General features: G+C 37.7%; 1 protein-coding gene across 6 annotated transcripts in view; it reads right to left on the reverse strand.

Moving 5' to 3' along the window:
* Positions 1-371: 371 nt before the first annotated feature.
* Positions 372-13,303, reverse strand: part of PKP4 (plakophilin 4) — a 154,057-nt gene continuing 141,125 nt past the window's right edge. For all 6 annotated transcript variants that reach the window (XM_087949964.1, XM_087949963.1, XM_087949961.1 and 3 more), the window contains 6 exons: positions 9,304-9,499; positions 5,954-6,038; positions 5,706-5,823; positions 4,260-4,391; positions 3,877-3,950; positions 372-1,639 (listed from right to left, as the gene is read on the reverse strand). In XM_087949964.1, coding sequence (XP_087806090.1) covers positions 1,391-1,639; positions 3,877-3,950; positions 4,260-4,391; positions 5,706-5,823; positions 5,954-6,038; positions 9,304-9,499 — 854 coding nt within the window. In that variant the 3' untranslated portion in view covers positions 372-1,390. The remainder of the gene's footprint in view (positions 1,640-3,876; positions 3,951-4,259; positions 4,392-5,705; positions 5,824-5,953; positions 6,039-9,303; positions 9,500-13,303) is intronic.

Consider the following 13,303-nt stretch of genomic DNA (forward strand, 5'->3'; position numbering starts at 1 on the left):
TGGCACTTACCTTGACTTATGATTGGCATCTTAAGCATTGTGAACCTTTAGTATATAAGCTCAATCTCCAGGTATGTATCAATCTTCAGCTCAGAATTACATTTTTGTTTCTGCTTGTTCTTCCATCTATAGCTTCATCTTGCTTATGAAGACTGTAATAAGTTCTACTTACTGAGTAGGAGCAATGACACAGTCACAACCAGATGCAGATATGCAACAAATAAATTCTAATTAATTGGAATTGGGTCTAAACACTGAGCCCTAATGAGGCTAAAAAAATTAATGATAAGATTTGCTCATTAATGAAAGGAAAAAAATGTAGGAAGAGTTATATGAGCCAACTGGAAGCACTAAGGAAATAAAAGAGAAAAAAAGAAGAAAAAAACTTTTATTCTGTATCATGTATTTTTGAACAGAAATATAATCAACTATGATCAGCAAAAAAAAATGGATGCTGGGAAATAAAAAAAGTTGAGCAAAAAGTACATAATTTCATGTTTCAGCAAATAAGAAATAAATTCTGGACAACAGAAAAAAATTGCCAAAAATTTTGCATATGCATATATTTAAATCCATTTTTACAACTCACAGTGAGCATTTACAACCGTTTTGATCTTTAACAGGAAACATGAAAAATAAAGAAGAATGAAAAGGGAACTACTTTTCATGGCTGAGATGTCCATATTTATTTTTTCCCCATAGGCATTAAAATGGCAGTGAAGTATTCTGGGAAAGAGGCAAAGAATGAGAAAGGTGCAGATATATTTGACTGAAGTTTGTGCTTCAAAAGTACACTCTTTGTTTTAAAAACCAAATGATATTTATTTATAATAATCAATTCCATATGTGTTCTTTCTTTCTCTGGCTAAATTGTCAATATTTGAAATCAGTTTTAAAATGACACATGGCATTAAAATGATGGCACCTCTAACCAATGTGGCATTTCCATATTTACAACAACTAAAAAGAAATTTACAAGACATGATAGCATACAATCTTGACATTTAGTAATAGTGAAAAAACAAAATGGCATCTGGGCTTTTTCTGTACAACTATGAGAATAAGACTTCTATTCACATTTAAAAAAAAAAATCATCTGTAATTTGATCTGATCTACACATTTCCCAAATCCATTTCCCTCAGTTCTCCAACCTTTCATCACGTTGCCCACACCTTCACCGAACTAGAGGAACTACAAGTAATGAGATCTAAAATCTAAACAGAGCAAATCTCCTCTCTTTCCAATTTCTCTCCCGTCATCCTGATTATTAAAACTCATCCTTCTTTCCTTCTTTGTAATTCACTTTCACACTTCTCCCTCAAAACAACGAAACCTTTACTCAACTTCTTCTCAAGCAAAGTTAGAAAGAAACTGTATGATTTATGAATGCTACACCCAAGAGTCAGGGGACCCTGGATATTGTTCTGTTCTGTAAGAAGGTCGTCTGGTAGAATAGAAATCGACATAGTTTGTGGTTGATTTCAGTCCATACTGTGTTGCGTAATCCGTAGAAGCTGGGAAGTGAACCCGATCATCAAAATATGGGTCTTCGTAACTATGTGGGGATTGCAAATATAACCTATATGCATCGTAATGCTTTCTGTTGGAATCATCTTGACTGTAGTACAAGTGCTGATGCTATTTGGAAAATAAAATAAAAGCACAAGCAACATTATTCATTTTCTTAGAACTATACAACAGATTTCCATGCATAGAGAAGTAGCAGTAAATTAGTCATATAAGAGTTCTGTGATGACATTTCTACAGTGAGAAATAATATTTATCAAATCTTGCAGTTTATTTTTATTAGCCTTTTTTAGATCCACTTTCAAGAAGGCCAACAATGAGCCTGTATAATTTGCAGTATAATGAGTTAGTTTACAAGTACAGTGTGTATTTAAAATAATACTTTTGATTTGGTATTTGAGCCCGAGCATCTGTGGAGTCAAGAGACAGTTTCTTAATCAAGTATGAAGATTATGGTGATTATGCATGGTTCAATCTTTAAATAACAGTACTTTTTGTCCTCCCAAATGAGGATAGAGATAACCAACAGGAGATATTTATTCTTAGGAAACTGACTGCAGCCCATCTCAATCAGACACTTTCTTTGTTATTTAATGAAACATACTTAAACTACTCTTCTGAGGAACATGGTGGCTCACGTGGTTAGGGTGTGGCTGGAGGTTAGCGAGCCCATGTTCGAGACCCGAGTGCTGCCGTTGAGTTCCTGTCCTTCACTCCAGCTCCTGCCAGGAATATGAAAGGAGCCCCCAACCAGGAGTCCCCTGGACAATGGTGATGTCATGAGCTAACCCTTTCAACCCAGGAGAGCCTCGGTGCTTCTCTCACAAGTGCTATGCTAACTAGTCTCTTACACTTTTTTCAATCTTTTCTTCATGACAAAGTTGCAGTCTCCATTCAATACTTGTCCCATTGCCTATTCATTTAAAACTGCTAGAATGCTGCAAATGCATTATTTTCTCTCTTGCACAAATTTTGTTTGATCACCATACACAAACAACTGTCCTCTTTAGATAAATCATTCACCTATCTACAAGTTTCCATCTTTGATTACCCCCGGAGAAGAGCTGCTTTTTTATTATTAGTTTGTACTTTCTCACAATTCCTGGAAATTCAAAATCGTAAGAATTGTGCCCTGCATTCGAAAAAAGTTTATTACTATGAATATAGATAGAAAATCAAAGTGCCATATTGTTTCTTCAGCTGTTCCACTAGTAAGCTCATACACTAGGCATCTAATCAACCTCCTGCTAAAGGCATTTTTCTGTCTTGAGGATTTAGTTCTATGACATTTTTCATTCTTTGCTAATTGCAAATCTTGTCGTGCAATTGATTTTATAATTTTTCTTTTCCTAGTGGCACATTTTCAGGATGTGATTAATTATGCCTCGGTAGGAAAAAGTATTGTGCATGTATATGCCACCTGATGTGCAAATATTGCATATATACTTTCAATGAAGATAGCAATAGCACTTAGACCAGGAATGTCAAACTCGATTTCTTCGAGGGCCGGATAAGCATTGTACTTTTCCGTGGGCTGGCTGGGGGGACAGGCAGGGGAAGATGGGATGGATGCCTCCTGCATCCTGCTGCAGGACCCTGTCCAGGCCAAAAATAGGGTGATGTGGGGGGGAGGCAGAGCACAGCCCCCCCCGTGCCCCATTTTGGCTGCCAGAGGCACCACAGGCCTGCTCTTTGCTATTTCCAGGCTGGCCCCATGGGCCTTGAGTTTGACACCCCTGACTTAAGATGTATATACCGCTTCACAGTGCTTTACAGCCCTCTCTAAGTGGTTTACAGAATCAGCATATTGCCCCAACAATCTGTATCCTCATTTTATTGACCTCAGAAGGATGGAAGGTTGAGTCAACGGGAATCGAACTGCTGAACTGCTAGCAGCCGGGAGTCAGCAGAAGTAGCCTTCAGTACTGCACTCTAACCACGGCGCCACCATGGCTCTTTCATACTCCTTTCATGTTCCACATTCCATTTTGGTATACCCATGGCTCCTTGGTTTTTATTTGTCTAAGTATTATTTGGAATGTCATTTTGCTTTTACTTATCAGACACATTTCTTAAGGTATAGAGATGTTTAGGACCTTGTTTCATCTACTGCCCTAACATGTTGGCCAGAGCTTTTCTTGGAGGGACGAGGAAATACATTTATATTCCTGTGCTAGTGGATATTTCTGGGGAACAAATCTTTTTTCCATAAAATTGGACAATTTTGCATGATTTCTCAGGATAACGCCCTGTTTAATGTCCTTTGATTACCGCAATGCCATTAACAGAGAAAGCACCCTCACTGGGATACAAACTGACCATCTTTAGAATAAGCTTCCACACCTTACCTGTAGGCGCCGATTTTGGTCCCTTGCTGGTGAGGAATAGGAACTGATATAAATTGGCGAAGGTTTACTAGACCCTGTAGGTAAATAGCAGTATTGTATCAAAACCAAATGTCATGCCAATTGATTATTTTATGCTTTATTGAAAGAACAAACAACCTTTTCAATCAATACATAGAAAGTAAGCTGATCTGATATCAGAAAAGTTCCACTGGTATTCAATACATTATTTTGGAAGCTGTTTTATGGCTGCTTAGCAAATATAACCTTAACTTGCTTACGCTATGCTTTCCCGACCCCGACCCATGAACTTTCATAAATAAAGAAGTTAAACAGAGAGAATAATTTACATTTCTGCTTTCAGTTTCATTTTACTGGGCTCTTACCAGTGTAGATGTCTTTATGTGCAATCCCATCACCTTGGCTGTTATAATATTGCATAGAAGTCTGGGTCCTATCATATTCGGAACGAGGGTCTCTAATTCCCAAGAGTGCTGGTGAGGAAGATGTGCTGCCAACTGAGGAAAAGAAGGAGGCAGAGACGGGGGATCAAAACAAGAAGAGAGTATCAGATCTGTTCAGAAACTATACAGCTGCTTGATAATAATTAATTATTTGACTAGTGACAAAAAGAGGGCAACAAGTGTTTTATCTGACAATATTAATTGTGATCTTCTGGAAGAGAAACTTTGCAGACTCAGTGCAGCAAGTAATCTGTTAAGATTAGAAATATGATGACGCAGTTCAAATCTTAACTTCAAACCCCAACTCGAGCAGTTTATTGGTAGAATGTGCCTGTGAAAGTTCCAGAAAAGAAATTCCCATTTCAGTGGGAAATAAATAAATAAATATAAACTTTATATCTGAATACCAGACAATGATAAGCGTCAAGTAACCCTTATTTCTGCCACTCTTTCACCTCCAGTCTAGTGTATCTAATACCACATGTGTATTGCAGCATCTTTTGGAAGTCACATAGCTACATCTTGGCAGCTGGCAAGAAGCTGAACAGATCAATATGCTTGGACCCTGGAATTTCTAGGGTTTGCAGGACTTCAAAAATCCAGCCCTGTCTGATATGTTCATGATTTCTGGTCAGCTGAAGCCTTCCTGTATATCTCTTTTCGTCATCTTCTTGGCCATCCCTTATCCAGTGGGATAACATACCTGTGAGGATTGGACAAAGAAGTCCTACCTGGAGGTTGCAGCGAATGGTTATAGCTGTAGAATGCAGGGGCACAATATTCAGGAATGCAAGCAGGTGGGTATGGGGGCTAAAACTATATGTTGCTTCTCTGATTGGAGGAAGTTGTTGTTGGCCTTGGGGACAGGACTTTGCATACAGATAAAGGAAGAACTAGTTCCTCTCTTGCTTCTAATAAAATGAAAACTTGATTAATAGTAGTTAGATCTCTAGGCTGTTGAGCTTAATATTGTTTACACTGATGGGTGGATAACTGAGAGGGTTTCATTCAGGAGTTTGTTCCTGTCACATACATAGAGATAAGAAATTGAACCAAGGGCCATTCAAATGCTAAATTTGTACTCTCTCTCTGATCCAAGAGTTCCAGTATGAATATTGTTCGGGTTTAACTCTTTTTGATTGTGTTAGATTGCTTTATAAGTCATCTTGGAGAGAATTTGATTAAAAGTTTATAGTCTATCCTTACTTGGTTTTGTCATATCAAAATCAAGTCAGGAAAGACAGCTTCAACTGTATAGGAGAAGAGAGGCTGACAGAACAATTTTCTAAGGTTTCAGAAGATGTGTGTAGAACCCGTTTGGTTAATGAATATCAAGTTTGGCACATGCAAGAAAGTTGATTGACTGACCAGACTGAATAATAGGTGACATCTGCTGATTTGCTGTAGACAAGGAGGGATGTGACTTGAATCTGTCACGCTCAAGTGTTGACACAGGAGTAATAAAATGATTTTGATTCCAGCCATCCTGTGGAAAAAGGAAAAGAAGGTCACACGATAAATACATTCCGTTTAATTAAGAGTATTGTTTAGACTTCATTGTGGTGTTGAATCTTAATGAATATGATCTTTGTGAGAAGAGCAATTTGATATATTACCTTTTTATAAATGCTACGGAGATCACGATATTGCCATAATGTGTTGAGCACCTGGGCTGCTGCCTTGACAACCTTTAGAGATGATCTAAGAAGAAAAGATGTATCAGACATGCCCACACTTCACAATGAGTGGCATTCAGTGCTAAGTTACCATTAGGTAAAACAGTTTCCTTTAACACAATGGGAAGGCAATAATTTCCCCCTTGCAACTCCAAAATCTAATTCTGAAAGCAGAGCCTGCAGCTCTGAAAGTGAGAAGTCCTATTAACCTAACAGGGTTCTGCTAGCAACATTCCTTGATTGAAAATTAATTTCTGCTTTACATGAACCACAATTCATTTGAAAGAAAATCAATATATTATGATCAAAGTAACTATCGGCAACAAATAAATAACTGGATAAATTGGAAAGGGGTCTTTTTTGCCATGTATATGTATACATTCAAACTAAACTGTGATGTTTCTCTGTGTCATATATGTGTGTGTGTATGTGGGTATATGCATAATGGTTATCTTTTGAGAGCTGAATGCAACAAAATTTCATTTTAATGTATGCTGATTAGAGTACATTTCAAGTGACAATAAAGATCCTATCCTATCTCCCGATAAAACAGGTTATTACACACAGATACCAAAGGACATTGATTATACACATGGGGAACAAATGAGAAGTCAACCGAGTGTGCACAGCTTTTCATTTTTAAGAGATTAAAGTGCATAAAGGCTGTAAATAATTGATAAGTTAATAGAGAACTTATTTCATATGCTGATCCTTTTTGGATAGCATGATATGTGTGTTTCACACTGTATCGCAAAACCTTGCGCCAATTATGCCAATATATTGTGATGTTTATTTCAAAGCCACCTGGTGTAGGGAGTTAGACTGGCATGGACAGGTGTGCTTTTCTGATCTATCCAGATGTGTTCTTTATTTACGGAATGGCTATGGCATGGTTAAAGTACCTAGGAAGAATTAATCTAAGTGATTAAGAAAGAGAGGAAGACAAATATTCATTAAATCACCTGTAAGAAATGAACCTCTTTATAGACCTAATGAGGAAAGATACTATATGCTAGCCAGCATAATCTGGAGAATGCTTGATCAGGATGAGGGACTCCAAGTTACCAAAGGGATATGAGATTCTTTTCTATATTTACACTTCTCTGTTGGATGATGCCGGGCCTTGTTTAATTTCCTTGCCTATGAATATTTTCTATTTAATGCTTTTTAGTTAAAGTTACCCTTTTGCTAGGCTTTACATTTAGGCTTAACATTTGTGTTTTTATATGTGAGTTTATTGCTTTCAAGTCCACAAAACGCAAAATGCAGTGTTATTTAAATTTGGGTATTTCTGGATGAGAGGTTTTTTTTTGTTTTTTTTTAATGTGGAGATTCCCATGAATGGTTTGAGTATGTAGCCATTCCAAATAAAAACAGCAGGGCTGGGCTTTCATTAGAAGAAACGAGCTTGAATGTATCACACTTCATTTAAAAGTGCCTTAGTTACCAATCCATTTACAAGCCCGGTTAAAGATGCGGGTTTGGCTGACAGGATGTGAGTTCTGAACAGCTCCTTCCATATAAGCTGAAGGCAACAATTCTCAAATTAGTGTCCGTGACCCTCAAGGGGGCCACAAAAGGACCACTGTCATCTCCCTGCATTCACCATCAGCCAGCTGGCGGGGCACAACACACCACTTCAATCCCTACCTCTCCCTGCAACTATAATTATCATTCAGTGAAAAATGGTATTATGTATGAACATGTAGGCAGGGGTTATTCTTTTAAATTGGAGATCCATGCACTTTTCAAATGTTTCTTTGGGATTCACATTCAAAGTTTAACAAACACTGGTGTAATTGTTTATGGAAATCAGGGTCCCTATCAGTGACGATCTTAAACATGACTTTTCTTTCCTTGAATTTTACTTTCCTTATCCTCTTTTATTTTGTTGTACCTTTTTGGTTTGATTTTCCTTATGCGATTGGAACATGAACACAGTGCCATTGATTTATTTATATTTTCCTCATATCCTTCCTTCTTTCCTTCCTTCCCTTCCTTCCTTCCATTTACACAATATTCTGCTCTGGCCCCAAGAATCTGAACTACTAAAAGTGAACATGATAGTAACATAATTCAAGGCCTTAGTAATAAGAATAAAATATTTTTAAAAAATTATATAATACAACTTAAAAAACAATCTCAGGCACCAATCTTATGATCTCCAAATACTTATTAAAGAGGCAGGGCCAAGATTTAATTCTTCTGAGTATTGGAGTCAAAAGAGACACAGTGACCGTGAAAAAAACACCTACTTTCACACCATTCCCTGTAATCTGATGAGGAGGAGAGCCCCAGACATCTCCTTAAAGGTTAATCAGATAAAATTGGTAGATTCTGTCTGAAGTAGGCAGCTCTGAAGGTAAATCTAGATCTATGCATATAAAGCTTTACAGGTAATAACTGGAAGCAAGCAGATAACTAATGCGGTACCTGAAGGATCAGTGTTACATGATCAAACCAGCGTTTACTTTAGGAATTTGATAATTCAACTGAAATGTACTTTTATGCATTTTGACAAATATAATGGCTAAAAAATATCCTCACACTTCTAAATAATCAAGATTGCATTATTGACTAGCATGGGGCAACAAAATTGCATACAAAAATGTGCCGAATTAGGGCCCCTGGCTTTGATTGGCAAATGCTTATGTAAAAATTCTTTTTGACAAACCTCATGCCATTTCAGGAGAATCCCACAACCCCAGGAACAATTTTTCATGGCATAGAAGTAGAGAGCAAGAATTCCTTTGGTACAAGTGACCCAATGTCCTAATCTGTGCAAAAGAATTGCATATTTTATCTAATTAAAAAAATCATCACTAAGTGACACTGAGAGCAAAGCAAGAGAGATAGCAAGATTTCCGACACAATTTAATGCTTCATTTCACTCTCTTTTTTCCAATGTCACAGCAGACATTCCCAGCAGTTTTTTCATGCTCTGCAACATAAGCCACCTTCTAATGATCAGACAAACGTATCAGTGGCATTTACAGAATTTTTTAAAATCCTGAAGCAGGAAAAGCGCTTACAAATAAATGCTCTACAACAAGGAGAATGGCAGGCACTTTGTGGACCTTATGAAAATGAAAACAGAAGAGACGCTAAGTTTCCTCTATTTCCTCCTAAACAAATATAAAAATATAAAGCTAGCCAGTGAATTTAATAAGCTGACAGTGCGGAAATAAACAGTTTCCCAAATCAACAGCTATTTCCTAATTTGATACATTCCTGTTCTCTGAAGCTGACAAAAGATTTTTATTGGAGAAATTCAAACATCTAGTACTGACCTGTCCCCTCTTCCTTTGGTTATGTTTACCAATTTTTCTATCCCTCCCGTATCAGCCAAGGCTTTGGCATTTTCCATGTTTTTACTGGTGACTTCGTGCAAAGCACAGCAGATGGCTGCTACTGTTTCATCAGAGAGAATGTTGGGCCCACTGCCTCCCGGAAGGCGATTTACCAAGTCCCGCATAGCATATTTACCTGGGAAAAAAAGGCTATGAATTATGCCACAGTACATACGTTCAACATCATAAAGAATGATGATACCGAGAAACACACACATTCAAAACAAGGGAAAGAGGTTCTATTTAATACAGGAAAACCAATTTCATAAAAAATAAATCGTCTATGCAACTCTTTAGAGCAGTGTTTCCCAACCTCAGCCATTTTTAGAGGGGGGGGGCTTCAACTCCCAGAATTCTCCCTTACTGCTTAGGGAATTTGGAGAATTGAAGTCCATCCATCTTAAAAGTTGCTGAGGTTGAAAAACACTGGTTTAGAGGGGGAAAAGTAGGTGTTGCAACATCAGTTTTCCAATTTTAAAAAAAAGTATTAGACTCTTTTACTGGATTAGGAGAAATGTGATTAAAATGATTCTGGCAAGAAGCCAAAGTACACAAACATACACAAATCTGTTTACTTATTTTAGATAACCTTGTTTTAGCTGAGCCATTTTAAAGATAAAAAGACACAGTTGAATTAATTGCACAGCTTTCAATGTGATTTCTTGAAATACAGCAGACATTTCATCAGGCTGCACTCCCCCCCAAGCGTAACTTGGAATACACAGACAACAAAACAAGATCAATGTTATGACCTAATCTTGGCTCTAGTGAGTATGGAGACAATAAATGTGCATAGAAGAGAAAAGCCAGTTATTCAGACTTTAAAAGATTTCATTTCATGAACAATTGAATAGGGCACAGATCCTGTTTACGTCACGTTTCAACTGTTACAAATAGTATCTGTGGATCTCTTAGAAAGAAAACGATGGACACCGCATGATAAAGAAAGGCAATGACCTCAAGCTTTGGGCTGATACAAGTTAGGGGCTTTTAATTAGCTACTTCTTATAAACATGAAATTTATATTTGGATGTAAATAATAATTAACTTAGATTTAACTAGACAATCCCATGCCGTGTTTGGGTCATCCTTTTCTAGATATTTCATTACTTAAACAAAGAAACAGAATGACCATGGGCAGATTGCTATTGAATCAAGGAATTCTACTGGAAAAGGAGCAGTGTTGGCTTCTTCACTGACAGTACTGAAGGAACAATATTTTTTCATCATTCCAGGGAAGTGTGTAATGCATGTGGAATTGATTTTTCTCACTGCTTCATTGAGAGGAACCCAAGATAAAAATACTTTGAGAACAGTTCTGCAGGATTCACCATTGAGTTGTAGGAGGCTGTCAGAATTAGTTTAAAAATAGGATCACATAACTTCCTGAGGGCTAGAACAGGATTAGTCTACCTCAGTCCTGTAGTCCGTGGACCCTTGTGTGTGTGTGTGTGTGTGTGTGTGTGTGTGTGTGTGTGTGCAATGTCATCACAGGCAGGGGTCCCCAACCCCTGGTCTGTGGCATGTCATCAAGCAAAGCGCAAAAAAGCAAAGCCCCATCTGCAACATTCAAAACCACGCCTCCTCCAGTTTGTGGAAAACCCTTTTTCCACAGAACCGGTCGGTCACTGGTGCTCAAAAGGTTGGGGGCCACTGATCACAGGGATCTGCGAAGGCTTTGAGAAATGTTATGATTGAAATCTTGAGTTAGGTCTTGGGGGGGGGGTCCGTGGCCATGGCCACAAAAGGTATTTAAAAGGGTTCTGTGGCGACAAAAAGGTGGAGAACCACTGGTCTACCTGATCTCCAGTGACCGAAGGAGGGGAGCAGTCTATACTCATTTTCATTGTAAGAGCAGTTGAAAAATGAAACAGGCAAGGACTAAAATAAATTGGCCAATGCATTTGACTGGCATCAGAGAGGTCCAGTTTCTAGTTCATCTGCAGTCACAGCAGCTCACTAGGTGACCATTTCTGCCCATCATAACTCATAGGGTTGTTGTGAAGAAATACAGAATGAACTATATGCAGGTAGTCCTCGATTTACAACAGATCGCCTAGTGACAGTTCAAAGTTACAATGGCACTGAAAAAAGTGACTTATGACCATTTTTCACACTTATGACCATCACAGCATCTCCATGGTCATGTGATTTACATTCAGATGCTTGGTAACTGGTTCATATTTATGACGGTTGCAGTGTACCGGGGTCATGTCACCTTTTGTGACCTTCTGACAAGCCAAGTCAACGGGGAAGCCAGATTCACTTAACAGCCATGTCACTAATTTAACAACTGCAGAGATTCACTTAAGAACTGTGGCAAGAAAAGTTGTCCAATGGGGCAAAACTCACTTAACAAATTTCTCACTTAGCAACATGAATTTTGGGCTCAATTGTGGTTGTAAGTTAAGGACTACCTGTATGTACCTTAAATTCTTGAACAAAATGGGATAGTTACAGGTGCATGTTTGTGTGTCAGAGAAAGGGCAAATAAAGTATAAATATCCAGGCCTTTGTTTGTGCCATATACAGTTGCTTGTTTAAGAGCCACATGATGAGTCAATTCCTCACTGCTGGATGGGGAAGGAGCAAGGGATTACAAGACTGGCTGGGAAACTGTCATGGAATATTCAAAATGACCATCATGTGACTGCAGCAGTCTGAAGCAGTCACAACTCTCCCAAATTTCATTCTCTCAGGAGTCATTGGTCCCGTATTTTGGGCACACTTGGTAAGTTAGTCCATTTGAGGTCCCTCGGTTCAAACACTGTTGTCCTATGGTGCATCATTTTGTTCAAAGAAAGGACATGAGAAGTGTTTCAATAGTATATCGATGTGAAAAACATTAATTCTCTGCTATAGTAACTGCAGCCAACTCTCAGTATTTAAGTAAAAAGTATAAAATGTAACACATTTAAACATTTATATTGTCTCCTTACAGGAGGGGATGGGCTCTCCCCTCCAGTTGATGACAATTTCTGTGGTTCTCTTAGATTCTCAGCTTGTGCCTCATTGAAATGTGAACTGAGTATGTATCTCATCCTTTTTTCAGCACTTCTCTCATTTTTTACGAGCTGTTATGAGGCCTGTCAGATGATAAAACAGATGCAGCATAAATGGTTCTTCAAGTTACCCTGTCCATGATTTATCTGCTGAATGATTCTTATATTTTGCAGAAAATGTTGAAGCCTGTTTGAATTCATACATTTCATCAAGACATTAAGAATGTCTGAAGAAGCTAGAACATGGCTAACAAAATATTAGCACATTCTCATTATATCAGATGTATCACCCTGGAATAATTTCACTAATTGATCAAATCCATTGGTTTCCTTATTCTTTCAGCTAAACAAAATACCAAATTGCATTATTATGTACAGAGCCATATTATAAGTTTTTGCCCTACCTATGAATTGCTTTCTCAGGGGGCATACCTGCTCTTAGTATGTTTAAACTTCCCTATTTTCCTTGGTATTTTCCTAGCACAAATTTTAAATGCTTCCTTGCACAACTTTTTAATGAATTTAATAGTTTCTAATATTTTTAATAATTAATTTTGCAATCTCTCCACATATTGGGAGTATTTGAGGGAATGTTATGTCCACTGCCATTACCAAACAGGCACAGGGTATTGGAAGCATTGCAGCCAGAATTTGATTTCCTTCTACTTGATTTAAACTTCATAAAAAACTTGGGTTTAGATCTGAAAGTGTAACCTGTTATACTTTCTGACCTACAAGAAGGAATTATTTCTTGGCTGGCAAGCTGTATTTCAAGATAATTCATCTGGTCTGATTTTGAAAAATACCAAATCAACTCCTAATCATAGACTTTTCAGGAACTCAAACCAATTATCGAGACTGTATGAATAACCATATTAGTAAACATTCTTGCTTCATTTAGAAAAAGAAATCCAGAGGAAGAAGGGAAGAGAGGCTTA

The sequence above is a fragment of the Notechis scutatus genome, chromosome 1, assembly GCF_049901735.1.
Source record: "Notechis scutatus isolate UNSWTSFEM ecotype Mainland chromosome 1, rNotScu1.2, whole genome shotgun sequence".
NCBI lineage: Eukaryota > Metazoa > Chordata > Lepidosauria > Squamata > Elapidae > Notechis > Notechis scutatus.